Source organism: Sebastes fasciatus, chromosome 3 (assembly GCF_043250625.1).
Source record: "Sebastes fasciatus isolate fSebFas1 chromosome 3, fSebFas1.pri, whole genome shotgun sequence".
NCBI lineage: Eukaryota > Metazoa > Chordata > Actinopteri > Perciformes > Sebastidae > Sebastes > Sebastes fasciatus.
In genome coordinates, this window is record NC_133797.1 from 40,780,012 (window position 1) to 40,797,630 (window position 17,619).

Sequence of the window (17,619 nt, forward strand, 5' to 3'; positions counted from 1 at the left end):
ACTTGTCTGCCTCGCAGCATGGAAACGGTCTCTGTGCTCTGCTGTATCCTGTTGGTACGACTGCATTTCATTAAAATATATCTTATCTATAGGCTACATATCTACAGACTGTCAGACTAGACACAGGAAGAACTGTCGGTGTTTTTGTTCCGCTGCTTTGCACGGAGCTGACACACATCTGCCAACTTGCTCTCTCTCCTCCCCGGCTCTCTGAAGCTCTGTTTCCTGGCAAAGGCAGCGGTGCCAGCGGTGCACACAGCCTGTATTCTGAAGTTGCGCTTTTGAAACAAGCCGTTTTTAAACATTCTAAAAGTGTCCCGGTTTATTTCCTATTGCAGTGTATGTAAATAACATCAGCTGACAGGAAGTAAACATGGACCCACACCGTTGCCTAGCAACGCAATTCCGTTGTAATGCACTAAAACGGAGAGTTTCAGACAGAGGGTGAATACAGGTATATTCAGGCAGACAGGATGAGGAAAATATATATTTTTTTTAACATTACAGCATGTAAACATGTTCTAGTAGACACATAAAATACAAGTTTGAACCTGAAAATGAACACGATATGGGACCTTTAAAGCTGTACTCTTGTGTTTGCATCACTCAGGACGCATGTTAACGCCAGGTGTGAACAGGGCCAGAGAGTAAAAGGGTTGATAGTACTTTAGAGCCGTACCCTTGGCGATCTTTATGTCCAGTGCCGTCCTGATCAGAGCCATGAGGGTGGAGTTAAAATGCACCGAGTTGTCGTCGGCAACCGGCAGATCCATGCGCAGCAGCCTCTGTGGAGAGCCAGTCGGGATGAGAGGATGAGAAAGGGACGTGTCCTGGCTAAAAGTGTGACGTGCCTGAACCTCCGGGAAGCGGGGCGGGGGTGAGGGGTTGGGGGGGCAGGGGGTTGAGAGAGCTCCATAGACGACAGCCAATCAGAGGACTGGATTCGTCCGGGTTTTAACTTAACGTTCGCTAAGAAAGATTTAGAGTTAAGGCAAGGATGACTAGGTGTGAGATCTGATATCAGTCAGTCAATTTTGAGTTTTAAAAGATAAATAAACATGTGCTATATTATCATGTGTTGAGTCTGCTGCACAGGTTTTGTTAATTTCGTCAGTGCATGAGCATTTGCTTGAGGAAAGAATAGACGAGTCTCTGCGTCTCCTGTGTTTCCAGTGATACTCTACCAAACAGCACAGCTATCCAATGAGGGCCATCTGCTGCTAAGCAACTGTGAGAGCCGAGAACCACAAGGAAGAACAATCGGAGCCAAAATGGCCGCCGACCCAACCTGTGCCCATGTTCCCTAAATGTGTGAATGCATTGGCGCATTTACACATCTCTGTTGTTACACACATGTAGATAAAACAGTACACATACACCGACCCAACCCCCGCCCCCCTCCGACCCCCCACTTACACACAATTATTATCACAGACTGCAATTAAGGGCGCTTAATTGGAGTCCTTTGAAGACAAAATAGGTCGACTGGAGAACAATAACAGTATCACTGGTGTAATTCTGCTATTTTTCAGGAGACTGCTGTCGTTGTATTTAACTGAGGCATCCGCTATAGAGCTCCCCCTACCCTGTAAGGAGGTTCCCTGTCTTTACAAGTCTATACTGTACCAGGTAAAACCAATGGAGAAACCCGCGGATAGAACGAAACAAGCCGGGCCTCGGCCGGGGCCCGCTTGCCGTTCCTATCCCGACCGGTTGGCATCCATTGGATTTACCTACGAACATGAGCGTTGGGCACTCACGATGGCAAGCACGGTAGTACGATGGCGGTGGGTTGTGTGTGTGCATGCTCGTGTGTGTTCCTGAGTGTGTGCGAGTGTCAGGCATGCCCCGAAGCCAAGTGTGCGGCAGGCGGAGGGCATCGGCCAACATCCACAGCGCTCGGCAGGCAGCAGGCAGTCGCCCGTAGCCATGCGACAGAGAGTGCGACGATTGCATGCAACACAACACCCCCCCTCTAGAAATAATCCCACAAACCCGGACACACAAAACATGCAACATGCCTTTACTTCACTCCCGTTATCTAACCCCAACTCTTCCCACCTATAGCCCGCTACCCCCCCACCACGACTTCCCTGAAAACCCACTTTCACAATACAAGTAGCCGTGCATCCGCACAAAGAGAGTATCCTCAATCCCACTGGATTGATCCTACTGATTGACATTCTTTTTTTATTTTGCTCTCTACATTTTTACATCCACGGTTTCCCTTAAATCAAAGTCAAATTTGCGATGGTAGTATTTCAAGTCAAGGTCTCTCTCAATGCCAAACGGGTGCAGTGTCTTAAGGGGGTGTCAAAGTTAGAGAGGATTAGAGTTGTGGCATTCCCTGAAAGAAGAAAAAAAATCATAGAGAAGATCAAAAAGAGATGACTGACGTCCTTTCTGGTTTTGTTTTTGGACCAACCAGATGTTTTTTTTTAGTAGTAGTAGTAGTACTGTAGGGTAAAGGGGGACGGGGGTCTATCGAAGGGGGACACATGGTAGGGACAGCGGTTAGTGGAGTTAAACTAGGCGGCTCTAAGCTTTGCTTCATGAGATGTGGTTACAGATAAAAAGGGAAGGGCGAGAATGAGGAGGGAGAGGAGGAATCGTGAAAACACTGAAAGAGTAAAAGAGGAATCAATTGGAAATAACAGAGAGAGGAGTGTGTGTGTGTGTGTGTGTGTGTGTGTGTGTGTGTGTGTGTAGATAGAAAGGAAAGGAGAGAAAATTACAAGAACAAGACAAGAGATAAAGACGAGGACTAAAAACAACACTGACATAAGTTTACTGAGAAGAGGTCAGCGAGACACAGATATCAAAACTACTTGTTCCAGTAAAGGTGAGGCCTTGTGTCCACTAAAGGGAAGATCAGGAACTTTGGCTAGAAGCATTATGATCAGTGTCGGAGATGTCTAATCTTCCCCTCTCTGTTCTGACAAGAAACCAAGAAGACTTTCTGATCTCAAAAGGTCCTTTAATAGACTTCTTTTTTTTTCCCTGTGAAACTGTATCAATGAATACTGGAGGGCTTTGATGGGCTGAAGTATGTGATGGGGACCACTGCAGATACAGGTGGACATACTGGAGAGACAGAAGAAGAAGAAGACAGAACAGGAAGGTCGAGACAGAGCGGGCTCGGATGGACAGAGGGACGCTGTGACGAAATGAAGATGGATGCTGACTGCTGACAGACAAGTGGACGGAGAGGCAGAGGGACAGAAGACTGACAGAAGGAGAGAAAATTGAAAAGGTAGGAAGATGACGAGGAGAAAAAGACGAAAGAAAAATGTGAGAAAGAAAAGTGAGAAAACTAGAAAGAGACAGTAAATGGCTGAAAAACTGACACCCAGATTCAATAACAGTTTAGCACAACGGAGCGTTTGATCATCCTGGTAACAGAATAGTTCATATTATTATGCAGGTAATGTCACGAGCAAGTTAGGCAAGTAAGGAGAGACATTTCCATCTAAGTACGACTCAATACTGTTTTGGTACTGACCAGAAGAAGATTCATTATATAGATTATATTTAAGACTATTTTACATTTTCATGTACGCCGTGTTTCTCACAGGAAGGAATTGAATCAAGTATCAAATATGGGTGCAAATATGCAACGTAATCTAAAACAACAGCTGGTATGATTCATTATGAAAAGTTATTTTTCATGCGTTTTCCTACAAATATCCAGCAATCTGTATAACAATCTAATCTCTAATAATAATAATGTAATAACTCCGGAAGTGGTGTAACTTAAAGTCAGGGTTGACGATGTTATCCAGTATACACTATTTGTTATAATGCTACTTTCAAATTATGCCGACCTTTAAGTACAGAAATACGTAACAAATAAATCAACGTTGAATTCTGGTTTCTCACGGAGTATGAAGAGCGGCCTCCTGGGTGTTTTCTGACCCACTCATCCATCCCGACCGCCTCCATACGCGGCGTTTATCGCTCTTTATACTTCCTGGTTCAAAATCATGGGGATTATACGCATTGATTTCGTTTATAGTTTGTTTTATATTCATAGTTTGGTTATATACGAATTACAGTGCATCACTTTTCATAGATATAGCTACGAACAGTGTACGAGAACTAGGGATGCACCGATACCAGTATCGGGTATCGGGTCCGATACTGTGCTCATGTACTCGTACTCGCAAAACGGCTCCGATACAACGGCACCGATATCACTTTACGGCAGCGTGACGTTAACCTCTCGTCACCATCTTTCGAGTCCTCACGCTCCACCTCCCTGACGGTGCGGGCGAGACGGGCCGGGATCCCACCTCAGGCGGCGCACGCCAGCCCTCACTTTCATTGCGCCACAGGGTTTTGCTTGCACCCTCTGACTCGCGCGTGCATTAGACTCCTTGGTCCGTGTTTCAAGACGGGTCGGGTGGGTTGCCGACATCGCCGCAGACCCCGATACTTTTACGTGGGCTGCGGCACGACGCGGTTGGGGCGCACTGAGGATAGTCCGCACCGGGAGCAGGGAGCCCCGTCATGGTGCGGCGAGGTCCAGTCGGGGAGCGCTGTAAAGCTGAGGCCGCGAGCCACCTTCGCCCCGAGCCTTTCCAAGCCGACCTAGAGCCGGTTGCGGCGCACCGCCTCGTATGCGGGACTCCCCAGCCTGCCGTGTGTCGCCCTCTAGCTGGCTGTTAACGAGGGTCTTTCGGCACAGAGAAGTACTTGTATCGGTACTCGGTATCGGCGAGTACCCAAATGTAAGTACTTGTACTCGGTCTGAAAAAAAGTGGTATCGGTGCATCCCTAATGAGAACAGCCTGAAATAGGTTAGCTTAGTTAGATGAGCTTTACGGCTGATGCACACACTACACAGTGTTCATTGGTGATGCCTTTGTGGTGCTACTGTACTTTTCAGGGTTTCTTGGCTCCACAAACATGATCAGAAATATTAAAGGAACACATCTTTTCAATACTACGTTGGTGAATCTGGATGTCAACATAAGAAAGAGAAGGATAGAGAGGATAGACAGAGTCGGGCTCTATGGTGGAGAGAAAGAGTGGACAACAAGACAACGAGGCAGTGGATGCTGAAATGCTCGACCCAAATCTTTACCCCGGTGGTCTGAGGCACAAAGAGAAGCCAACGACGCCGACGTTTCCTAGGGTGTTAAAAAAAAAAAAGCATCTTGGAAAAAAAGATGAAAAACTAGAAGGGCCAGAACTTTTCCTTCTCATTTTATTATTAATATTATTATTAATATTTGTATGTGCACAGTGTGTATGTGTGTGGTACAGTAACGTTGTTTATGTGCCATCCACAGGAATAAGAGACGCAGAGAACTGAAGACAGACACCCTTGCCGGTCCTTCTGTACCCGCATCGTAAGCAAATACTTGAACTTTAGATGTTGTTTGTTTGTATTTCTTACTGTGAAACAATATACATAATTCCATATATATGCTCACAAAGAATATCAGTATTGTCCACAAGCAATTGGTTGTCCTGGTAAAAATGAACTACAACTAATAATACCTGTAACACATCATGAGATATTTGGTTTTATGTCAACAATGGTTGAACAAAACAATATTTAATATAATAAATCATATTTTATTTCTGCAATATGCAATGTGGTAAAAAATATGCAGATTTAAAAACGATCAAAGGAAGTTTTCTTACTTTTTAAGTTCCTTAATTTGTTATGGAAAAGGGGAATTCTTTGTCAGATCTGTGCTCTCTTAAATCTAGCTTTTTCTGACTGGACTTTGGTGCGTGCGTGCGTCCGTGCAGGTTGCAGAAGGACTGGCAAAGCCTCCTCCGTTCCTTTACTCCTGCGGCCTGACGGGGGGAGGAAATAAAAGAAAGAGGATTGACTACCACTCCACTATCACTTCACTTCACTGCACGACAAAAGCCCATCCCTCCATCCCCGCGGTCGGAGAGAGAGAAGAGAGGACAGCGCTCACCACCACCACAACCACCACTAACAGACAATGAGGAGAACACCGCTGGGAGGAGGGAGGGAGGGAGGTGGAGGAGAGGAGGAGGAGGAGAGAGGAGGACGGGCTGGTTTCAGCAGAGAAAGAGAGGAGAGGTTCACCTCCCCAGCGATGGGGAGGTTTCAGGACGGAGATGGGAGGGGGGAGAAAAGGAGGGAGGAAGAGAATGAAGGGAGGGAGAGGAGTAGGTGGGGTGGTGGTTGAGGGGGGTGGAGGGGTAAGGTGGGGGGCGAGTCTACCTTATAGGCGACCCGGGCGGGACACCTCTTCCCGAGGCCTAGCGGCGGACACATGTGTCTTAGCATCTGATACATGTCTGTGTAACTGATCCGGCCGCTGGGGTGGCCACAAACACACACACACACACACACACACACACACATCACATGCATCCAAACACCCGCACGCCACACACACACAACAGACAGAACAAACAAAGACGGACGACGTGAAAACGGTAAAAAGAAAAATGATGAAGGGGGGGGTAGGGGAGAGGGAGGGAGGACGAAGACGCACAGAGGTGTGTTTGGAGGAGGAGACATGAGGAGAAAAAAGAAAGAAACCGACAAAGGAAAGGAAGAGGGGGGGAAACAAATACACAGAGGTTATTGTTTTGGTCGCTGTGGATATGTGGTTGCTGTGGTGAGAGAGAAAGAGAGAAAGAAAGAGCAAGAGAGAGAACGAGGGAGTGTGTTACGTGGCTTCTAGTCTGGTTTGTCATAAAGTTGGGGGAGAGGAGAGGAGAGGAAGGAAGGAAGGAAGGAAGGGAGGGAGAAAGGTTGAGGGGAGAATTGGAGGAGGAGGAGGAGGAGGAGGAGGAGGAGGTGTTATTTAGTTTAGTTAGTTGTTGAGATACCGTTCTATGCGAGGTGAAAAGGGGATTTGGGTTTTGTTTTGGTCTTTGCCCTCTTTCGCCGCTCGGATAGAACTGGCAGCGGGGCTTCTAGCAGGCAAAGAAAAGCACCGCTGCAGAGATCGGAGTGAGTCACAACGACAAGTCAATGCAGTCTGTTACTGAGGCTGCGTGTCCACCGGGGGAACCTCTGCTCACAGCTGCCCCTCCAGATGTTCGTGGGATACGCCGACGGTGCTAACAGCTATCGGTCTCGGCCTTTATTAGAAGGTCAGTTCACCCTCATCACTAAACCTTTCACCTCTCGTGACATCCAGCTATGAGGAGTTTCAGTTTCACCGTGTGAAACATACCAGATGTCTGTCTCCACTTCAGTTACAATGAAGGTGAATGGAATTTAGTTTATAGTGCTCAGAGCATTGGGACTTAAACTTATTATATTTGTCAAATGACAGTGTCTCAGTTACTCAGGATAATCCGTCGACTTCACAGTGAACAGATTCAATGTGACACTTTAATCATGTAAGCGCAACAACAAGTGCAAAGTGGTGGGTCTCCAAGTCTCCAAGCGCACCTTCTAACCTCGGACTTCTTTTCAGACTTTTCTTCTGCATTGTTTCAGCCATTTTTCGGACCAACCAGTGGCCCCTTGCTGGATGTCGTCACCGCTCTCTCCCCTTTCCAGTCTATCTGTCTTGTCTGTCAAATAAAGGCTAAATAGCTAAAAAAAAAAAAATCTTAAATCAAGAATTTTTCTGACTTTTTTAAGATTTTTTTTGGTGTTTTTTTGGACATTTTTCTGACTTTTCTTCTGCATTTCTTCTGTCTGTCAAATAAAGGCAAAATAGCTTACAAAAAATCGTTAAAAAAACAACGTAAAACCGCGACAAAATTTCCCTCGAGATGTAATTCCCAAAGCAGTTTTCGAAAAATTCCAGAATTGTTTCGGTCTTTTTTTGGACATTTTTTTTTTACATTTTCTAATTTTTTTCAGATGTTTTTAGGACCCCATGTTGGGAACCACTAATGTAGGTGATTAAAGGAAGGGACCACTATTTATTTATTTTTGTAGGTTTTTTAATCCTTCTGTATCTTCCCAGTGGTGTTCATTATGTATTCAAATCCGAACATTGAAATTTTGTTCAAAGTACGTATGTTTTAGCGTCAACATGCTGTTTTTCCCAAGCCCTTCAAAAAGCTTTTTTTATTATTTAATTTATTAACTTATTTGTTCATCATGTGGAAATATAAATAAAATCAACAAAGCATCTGAGCTCAGTTGAACCATGTAGTATTTGCTCACGCCACGAGATAGCCTCACGCAGTTTCTATAAGTAAATATAAATACTCAGACTCAGCATATACAACTGAACTACGTGCATGGCTAGATATAAGTTGTAAAATGTTTAATTTTTTTTTTTTTTATGATTTGGGTGAACTGACCCCAAAAACTGCAGCGCCTTAAAAAAGACCCTCGATTCGTCCCACGAGCATCCGTCGACACAGGAAGTTAATAAGAGGTACCTGGTGGACACAAGAGCTTTTCTACCCAGAGTCCCTGCCCCGAACCACACACACACCCTGCCCCTTTCCTTCTTTCCCCAGACACCAGAGCCACAAACAGAGCAGGTTTGGCCATATGATTATCAAAGTATTTCATTCAGCAGCAGTAATAAGTAAACTGTTTCCATAAGGCCTGTTACATTCTCTACTCAAGGTGTGCCAACACAAGCATGTGGGACACAAAGGCGCTCTGCTTACATGACAAACAGGGGAAGTAATGGCAATGGGATCTGGGACGGGAGTATTTAAGAGAAGGAACAACGTAAGCTACAGATCAACGTAGGTTAAGCATGCAAGATGACATTGTTTTTACATGAAATAACTTCTTCATTGAAGTTTTAGTAACTTGATATCGCTGCAAATGTTGGACTTATTTCACCGTGCAATGAGCACCGTGTGCATTTCCCTTTGCATTGTTGTGTGCTTTCTTTAAGAAGAGCTTGTAATAGGCCTAACACTCGTTTTGATTCCTTAAAGCCACCGTGTGTAAGATTTAAAAATTCTGACTTACAGTACACACAGTGGCTTTAAAATGATTAAATTAAATATTATAGGCTGTGGTTCACAAACGTGCCACGGAGGCAAATGAACCTGCAGTTTTTCATTCCACCAAACCACAACAGCAGCTGATATCACCTGCTTTAATGTGTGGAATGATCTGAGTGCACCCGTCTCCTACAAAGTGACGTTCCCATGCAACTAAACAGCAGTTACATTTTGAAGGAAATGTATTTTCTCCCTGTTTACTTTGGCAGTTTTAAAAGGTTTTAAATACGTGGTCAACGTTGTAAAAGAAAACAAAACTACTTTGTTATGTTTAGTAAAAAACATCATGATTTGACTTAAAATTACTTCATTATTAAGCTACAGACGAATTAAAATGAGTGAATGATGACATAAACATTGGTCTCCTGGTTGAAAATCCTGTTTGTTTGACCCATCCACCACCCCCACCTCCTCCAAATGCGGACTTCCGCGGACTTTCCATTACAAACGTATTTATGACACGTCAAAAACAGACGTAATGGTGCGCCCAGGTAGCTCACATGGTAGAGCGGGCGGCCCCCATGTACCAAGGCTGAGTCCTTACCACAGCTGACATTTTTCAGACACTTTTATGACTTTTTTTCAGAATTTTTATGACTTTTGTCGGACACTTTTTAAAAAAAAAAAAATTCTGACATTTTTCTGACTTTTCTTCCGCATTTTTTAGGATATTTTTCACATTTTTTACTGACATTTCTTCCATATTTTGTTGGACATTTTTCTGACGTTTTTCAGACAGTTTTGGGACATTTTTCGGACTTTTCTCCGCATCTTTTGGGATCTTTTTGGGGCTTTTTTCAGACATTTTTCTGACCAACAAGTGGCCCCTTGCTGAATGTCGTCACCCCTCTCTCCTCTTTCCAGTCTATCTGTCCTGTTTGTAAAATAAAGGCAAAATAGCAATAAAAAATAATCTTAAATCAATATTTTTTCTGACTTTTTTAAGAATTATTTCGGTGTTTTTTTGGACGTTTTTCAGAAATTTTTTGGACTTCTTTTCGGAAGGAAAGTACTTTTCTTCTGCATTTCTTTGGACATTTTTCGGACTTTTTTCGGACATTTTTCGGACCTACCAGTGGCCCCTTGCTGCATAAAAAAAAAAAACGTAAACCGCGACAAAATTTCCCTCGAGATGTAATTCCCAAAGCAGTTTTGGTTGTATGGGAAGATACTTGTTAGGAGACAGGGCTGCTGTGTGAGTGACTATAAACAAAGCTGCAGACTCTTGAGCCTCAATGACACATGGCTGTAAAACACTGGCCTGTAGCTAACAGCTACGAAGGTTAGCGTGGTGACAGTACTCAGACCAAGCCCTCTCTGCATAAGTCTCTGTACTAAAGTAACCCCCCCCCCATCACCCGAACCCCAACTCAAACAAGAACAATGCACATTGCTCGACCATTTTCTGCCCAGGCAAAAATTAGACAGCAAGCAGAAATCAAAGACAATGGCTGACTGGAGTCTAGACTCTGGTGATCTTTACATACTAGTGAATTAAAAGTGAACACATCGGTGTCATTTTCCCAGCGTTCAGTCAGAAGACAATAGCGAGTGCAGTGCACCACCTCATGCTTCACACACACCGCTATCGGTGTGAGCGTGTACAAGAGTGTGTGTGTGTGTGTGTGTGTGTGTGCATTTCTGCATTGTCCCAAACATTCTCATTGTCATATCAGAATGCATATACAACAGAAACCCCCACCAAAAATGATTCAATGGTGAAATGATTAAAACAAACTGAATAATGCAAACCCAAACAGAAAAATCAAACCAAATGAAATCAAACAAGTTGAAGAAGGAAAGAATTTGTTTTTTAAAAAAGTGATAAAGAGCGACATTCATTCCAGTCTCTTAAAGGCGAGCAGGTTGCGTTTAAGTTTGTGCTTTAGGGGTTTGGTCCAAACCTTGCAGGCCACCCTATGTGGGCATTTCTTGCCAAGGCCCAGGGGAGGGGAGATAACTCGCAATAAACTGTACATATCCTTATAATGTATGCGCCCGCTGCAAGAAAAATACAAGGAGGGGAGGTTAGGTGAGGGAACACACAGAATACACAGAGAGAGAAAGAAATAATAAAGAGAGAGAGGAAGATGATAGAGGAGAAGAAGAGCATTTATTTACACTGAGAAAAAGAGGTTGCTCTCACGCATGCCCACAGACACTCATTACAGAGGACTGAGGAGGAAGAGGAGAGGGTCACATTCATCTCAACTGCACTAACTGAGAGAGAGAAACAGGGAGATAACTCTCTCCTCAGACCGGCCAGCTTTAACAGACCCACTTTTAACTGCTATCATCACATGATGCAGGTCCTGTTTCATCTTAACACGTCTCAGACGAGACCGTGACTCCACGGTGTCTTTTCCCCGTTTTCGGGGACGGGAGAGAAAGTCAAGAGTTACTTTACAGTCAGCATTAATGTGTGAAGACACATCTAATGTGGGCTAACTTAGTTTTACATCAGCACCGTGTGTGTGCTATGATACACTATGATACTTCATGTGTGTGTGTGTTTCTACATTTGTATTGTTTTGACTTTGTATGAGTGTGTGTGTGCGTCACTCACCAGGCGGCGGGGTCGTACTCGGCCCATATCCTTACATACTCGTCCAGGTGATGCGGCCCCAGGATAGAGGAGTCTCTGGTCAGGTACTCAAAGTTGTCCATGATGACGGCCACGAACAGATTCAGCATCTGGAACGAGGACGAGGTAAACAAGCTCATCATGTTACGGTTCAATAATCAAACACTAATAAAAGGCAGGGATCATGGATGTAAAGCTCCGTCTCCACCGCAGGAACTTCTCCACGAAACTAAGAAACAGGCCCTGGTCGGGGGGGTAGTACTTTCTGGAAGTACAGGAACTTTCTGGGTGGAGTTGGCAGAGATGACCGTCGCCGATAGGTCAAACACACACACAGCGCCGCTGCTTCAACTGTACCGCTTCATTCATAAAACAAGGAAGTATTCTAGTATCGATTCAGGACCATTTTACGACGAGAGGAGAGCATTTCTCTTTGTTTGATAACATTAAAAGTAAAATGAACCGACATGAACTGCAGGCTGCAGAGTGCGTTTACCGCCGTGACCAGCAGCAGCTATCGTCACACGTCAGGTTGCTTTTACATACGTCAGCGGACTAACCTGCCTAATCTTCACAGGTCTTTGGACCGCGGTGGAAACTTAGACAACAGTGGGCTGAAGGAACCTTTTAGTTCCTTGAAAAGTAGTTCCATGGACTAAAAGTCACAACATGGTCACCATCTTTGTATGGAGGACCGAAGCTGCCAAAATAAATAAATAAAATGACTTGATGAATCAATTAATATGCCATTAAATGTAAAAAAAATAATATTACAAATCTGTCCTGTCTGTCTAATAAAGGCAAAATATGTAAAAAAAAAAAAAATTCGGACTTTTTGTCAGAATTTGTTCGGTCTTTTTTCAGACATTTTTCAGACTTCTTTTCGGAAATTTTTCGGACTTTTCTTCTGCATTGTTTGGGACATTTTTCGGGCTTTTTTCGGACCAACCAGTGGCCCCTTGCTGCATGTGGTCCCCCCTCGCTCCTCTCTCCAGTCTATCTGTCCTGCCTGTCAAATAAAGGCATCTTTTCGGACATTTACATTGAATTCGTACAGTTAAAATAAATGCAGTCATTCATTTTCTCTTTAATTTATTTATATATATTTAAATGTATTTATTAATTTTCACATTATTTATTTTTGAAATGTATATATTCATTTTAAATTAATTAATTAATTAATTTATAAGTTTCTCTTTGCATCGCCCCTATTTATTTCCCCAAACTTATTTATTTCTGTATTCTTTTCTTTATACATTTATTTATTGTTTTGGGTGGCAGTAGCTCAGTCAGGTTGGGAACCGGAGGGCCGCCGATTCATCTCCACACACAACCAAGTACAAAGTGTGGACTGGTAGTTGGAGAGGTGCCAGTTCACCTCCAGGGCACTTCTGAGGTGCCCTTGAGCAAGGCATCGACCCACCCAGACTGCTCCCCAGGCGCTGTATAGTAGCCGCCCACTGCACCTAATAAAATAATTGATTTGATTCATTATGTCCTTCAAAGTGTCCCAACCTTTCGCCTATTGATTGATCGACATCAGAGAGCATAGATCGACGATACACGCCACGCTCACATCAGAAATGGTAGTCTCGCATAGCCAGACCATAATACATCCATGATCTCCACACTTCGTCTGAGCGCTGTGCCGGCGCTGGAGATAGAAATGTCTTCCCCCCAGTCCGGAGATCGCTAGAGAACCGACGCCTCGATTCCACACGCTCTCGTTTGTTTTCTTCACTGTGATTATTGAACCGGTTTTAAGGGACATTGTGTGTTTTTATTTATTTTTTTCTCACCAGGAAAGAGCAGAGGAAGATGAAGGAGACAAAGTAGGTGTAGGCAAAGGTGCTGCCACATTCAGGTTGTGAGTTCCCTGAGGCCTGGTCGCATTCCTTCCCACCGAGGCAAGCCAACATAATGTCGTGCCACGCCTCACCCGTAGCGCTCCTGCATGACGGGAAAACACACAGCGAAACATTAAAAAGAGTCAGCAGAAGGAGGCATCAACGGTCACTCAAACATACACTTATTGTCAATCTAGCTAGGAAAGCCATCCATCCTCTGAATGCTCTAGGTCTCTAGTCTGATCCATCCATCCTCTGAATGCTCTAGATCTCTAGTCTGATCCATCCATCCTCTGAATGCTCTAGGTCTCTAGTCTGATCCATCCATCCTCTGAATGCTCTAGATCTCTAGTCTGATCCATCCATCCTCTGAATGCTCTAGATCTCTAGTCTGATCCATCCATCCTCTGAATGCTCTAGGTCTCTAGTCTGATCCATCCATCCTCTGAATGCTCTAGATCTCTAGTTTGATCCATCCATCCTCTGAATGCTCTAGGTCTCTAGTCTGATCCATCCATCCTCTGAATGCTCTAGATCTCTAGTCTGATCCATCCATCCTCTGAATGCTCTAGGTCTCTAGTTTGATCCATCCATCCTCTGAATGCTCTAAGTCTCTAGTCTGATCCATCCATCCTCTGAATGCTCTAGATCTCTAGTCTGATCCATCCATCCTCTGAATGCTCTAGGCCTCTAGTTTGATCCATCCATCCTCTGAATGCTCTAGGTCTCTAGTCTGATCCATCCATCCTCTGAATGCTCTAGATCTCTAGTTTGATCCATCCATCCTCTGAATGCTCTAGGTCTCTAGTCTGATCCATCCATCCTCTGAATGCTCTAGATCTCTAGTCTGATCCATCCATCCTCTGAATGCTCTAGGCCTCTAGTTTGATCCATCCATCCTCTGAATGCTCTAGGTCTCTAGTCTGATCCATCCATCCTCTGAATGCTCTAGATCTCTAGTTTGATCCATCCATCCTCTGAATGCTCTAGGTCTCTAGTCTGATCCATCCATCCTCTGAATGCTCTAGATCTCTAGTCTGATCCATCCATCCTCTGAATGCTCTAGGTCTCTAGTTTGATCCATCCATCCTCTGAATGCTCTAGGTCTCTAGTCTGATCCATCCATCCTCTGAATGCTCTAGATCTCTAGTCTGATCCATCCATCCTCTGAATGCTCTAGGTCTCTAGTTTGATCCATCCATCCTCTGAATGCTCTAGGTCTCTAGTCTGATCCATCCATCCTCTGAATGCTCTAGATCTCTAGTCTGATCCATCCATCCTCTGAATGCTCTAGGTCTCTAGTTTGATCCATCCATCCTCTGAATGCTCTAGGTCTCTAGTCTGATCCATCCATCCTCTGAATGCTCTAGATCTCTAGTCTGATCCATCCATCCTCTGAATGCTCTAGGTCTCTAGTTTGATCCATCCATCCTCTGAATGCTCTAGGTCTCTAGTCTGATCCATCCATCCTCTGAATGCTCTAGATCTCTAGTCTGATCCATCCATCCTCTGAATGCTCTAGGTCTCTAGTTTGATCCATCCATCCTCTGAATGCTCTAGGTCTCTAGTTTGTGGCTGTAAAGTTTCATGAGGCTGTGATCATGCTAGAGGTCACCACAGGTCATTTTATACAGTGAGGTCAATGAAATGTCTCCTATGGGGACTAACATCATCACACATGAATCCAGTTGGGCTCATTGGATGGGTTCTATGTTTGCAGTTTTAGAGGGAGGAGGCCTGTGTGAACATTATGATATACAGTATATGTGTTTAAATGAAAGACTCACCTGAACAGCAGCATGAGGGCCATGATGAAGGTTCTGAAGTTATTGTGCTCGTCGATGGCGCTCCTTTCCTCTTCATCTAGTGCCAAATTCCCAAACAACTAAAACACATAAACAGTGGAGAAAGAAATCAACAAGAAAAAGAAAAACACACACATTACTGTATATTCTCCAGTCTGATGCAACAACAGGAGCCATGGTGTGGATTTAACTGTTTGTTTTTTACTCCATCACAGTAAGGAGGATTTATCTGCTGCATTTATTTGACAGCTTTAGTTACTTTGCTGAAACTGAATCTAAATAAAACAGATACAATGCATTTTTATAAATTAAATGATTCGATAGTGTATGAATATTAAATTACAGGGTCACGTTAATGCTTCAGTACAGTAAACTAGAACTACCATTGAGAGCCACTGTACCTGTATGAGAGGTACCTTTAGTTTGGATACTTTAAGGACATTTTGCAGGTTCTACTTCTGTACTTTCACTTTAGTTCTTTGCTTGTAACTTTTGAATACAGGACTTTTATTCGTAACGGAGAATGTTTTATCTCTGCCAGGATATTATGTATTTGGTAACATGTGTGTGCGTGAGTATCTCTGGTCTGTCCACGGCTAATCTCACATCCTTCTGGACCCATTAGCCTAATATTTTGTTTGCTCATTTATGACCGTATGCTGGAGGGCCTCTCTGGGTTTTAGTGATTCACACTTCTTGAAAACACATTATATTGATAGTTTTACACTGTCCGACAGCTGATTCCTCGGTACTCTTAAAGGCCGGGTTGATGATGTTCTCCAGTAAACACTATTTGTTCTATTGGTTGAAATGGTCTTTACACCCCGACAGCGATCCATTACTGATGAGCTCTGAAAAAGGACCGGAAAAGAGCCGTCATCTGTAGCTGCTGTAATCCTGTAAAAACATCTACCAATCACTGCCTCGCGGTCCGCTTGGAAAGAACCAATCAGATGCCTCCCTGCTCGTACTCTACCCTTGGCGTGCACCAGCCTGAACTCAAAGCGCGTCACCGCCGCACGCTTACTAGAGAATGGAAGAGAAAACTCAGCCCTGCAACAGCACTGCTGGTTACTTGTCATGAGGTAGCGTTGTTGAGTTGAGGTCCTCTCTCCGCTCTGTGTCTGTGAAGTAGTTACGATGCGGCGGTGCTTGTGCATGTGTGTGTGGGGGGGCGTTGCCTTGGAAGGAGCCCCGAGGGGTTAGGGGGGGGTTTATACGGAGCCCCTATCTTTAACTGGCCGGTCGGGACTCTTGCTTCTTCTAAGGATTACGAATTGTTCCTCTCAGAAATCCATCAAGAGCAACGCATATCACAAAATAGTGTTTTCCATGAAGACAGCCGTCAGAGTTTTGTCGAGAGCTGGAGGCGTAAAACCCCTGACATTGTGGTATCGGTACATTTATGTAGGTAAAGAACGTGAACACCAAACACTAGATTAGATCAGCTGTTCATACAACATATAACAACATATCTAATTGAAATGGGCAGATAGGCAGCACACACCTGCATGCCGATGATGGCATAGATGAAGAAGAGCATCGCAATGAGCAGGCACACGTATGGCAGAGCCTACCAGAGCAGAGGAAGAGAGAAGAGGTTAATAGAGCCGTTACGTGTATTCTGACTATACCGTATGTACGTTATGTTAATGACTGAATACCTTAAAGGATTGGACGAAGGTCCACAGCAGGATGCGGATGGTCTCTCCCTGCCTCAGCAGCTTGATGAGCCGAGCTGCTCTGAACAACCTCAGGAAGCTCAAGTTGATGAAGTTATTCTACATGTACAGACGGAGAACACCGTCAGCTTCACCCAACACATGACACACCTGCACAACCTCCCTCTACCGAACACAAAAACCAAAACAGCGGAAGAAAGAGAGGTCAAAGAGAGAGAGGGAGGGGGGGGGATCAAACCCAACGAAACATAACCAACTGCAATTAGTAGATACAAGTATAAATGGGAGAAAGACAGAGAAAAAGGTCAAAAGACAAAGAAAAGACGAAAGAGAGGAAATAAGGGAAATCATAGTTCAAAGAGACTAAAGGTCATCATCCAATCTGGTACAGCAGAACGCCTTTTTTTTTTTTTTTTAAAGAACCAAATGCACTGATCTCTGGGGGTCAAGCAGGCCACACAAGATGGAGCACAGTGCGCTGTGCCTGTCAACCACACACACACACACACACACACACACACACACACACACACACACACACACACACACACACACTTTGTGGCCCAAAGAGCGTGGCGTAAGGTCGTCTGTGACACCTAAAATATTTGCAGCCCAGATCTGGTGCCATCTGTTGGATTAACTTGGAGCATGTTCACACTTGGGTTGAAGCTTGGAGGATTTTTCGGATGTTTGGGAACGTGTTGTTGTGGAATTCAGCCCAGAAATCTGGTCTCAGGTCTGCTTCCAGCGTGTTCTGGTGCTGTTCA

The 17,619-nt window shown here is 44.3% G+C and overlaps 2 protein-coding genes across 21 annotated transcripts in view; one reads left to right on the top strand and one right to left on the bottom strand.

Annotated features, from left to right (window-relative positions):
- The window catches only part of nacc1b (nucleus accumbens associated 1, BEN and BTB (POZ) domain containing b), a 303,884-nt gene that overhangs the window by 135,498 nt on the left and 150,767 nt on the right, over positions 1–17,619 (top strand). The window lies entirely within an intron of this gene.
- Positions 1–17,619, bottom strand: part of cacna1ab (calcium channel, voltage-dependent, P/Q type, alpha 1A subunit, b) — a 257,077-nt gene that overhangs the window by 36,619 nt on the left and 202,839 nt on the right. For 15 of the 19 annotated variants that reach the window (XM_074631177.1, XM_074631169.1, XM_074631176.1 and 12 more), the window contains 7 exons: positions 16,835–16,951; positions 16,678–16,743; positions 15,153–15,250; positions 13,318–13,468; positions 11,501–11,628; positions 10,839–10,935; positions 680–785 (listed from right to left, as the gene is read on the bottom strand). In XM_074631177.1, the coding sequence (XP_074487278.1) occupies positions 680–785; positions 10,839–10,935; positions 11,501–11,628; positions 13,318–13,468; positions 15,153–15,250; positions 16,678–16,743; positions 16,835–16,951 (763 nt within the window). Of the gene's footprint in view, positions 1–679; positions 786–6,211; positions 6,309–10,838; positions 10,936–11,500; positions 11,629–13,317; positions 13,469–15,152; positions 15,251–16,677; positions 16,744–16,834; positions 16,952–17,619 lie in introns of all 19 variants that reach the window. The other 4 variants (XM_074631184.1, XM_074631174.1, XM_074631170.1 and 1 more) reach the window with 1 other exon arrangement.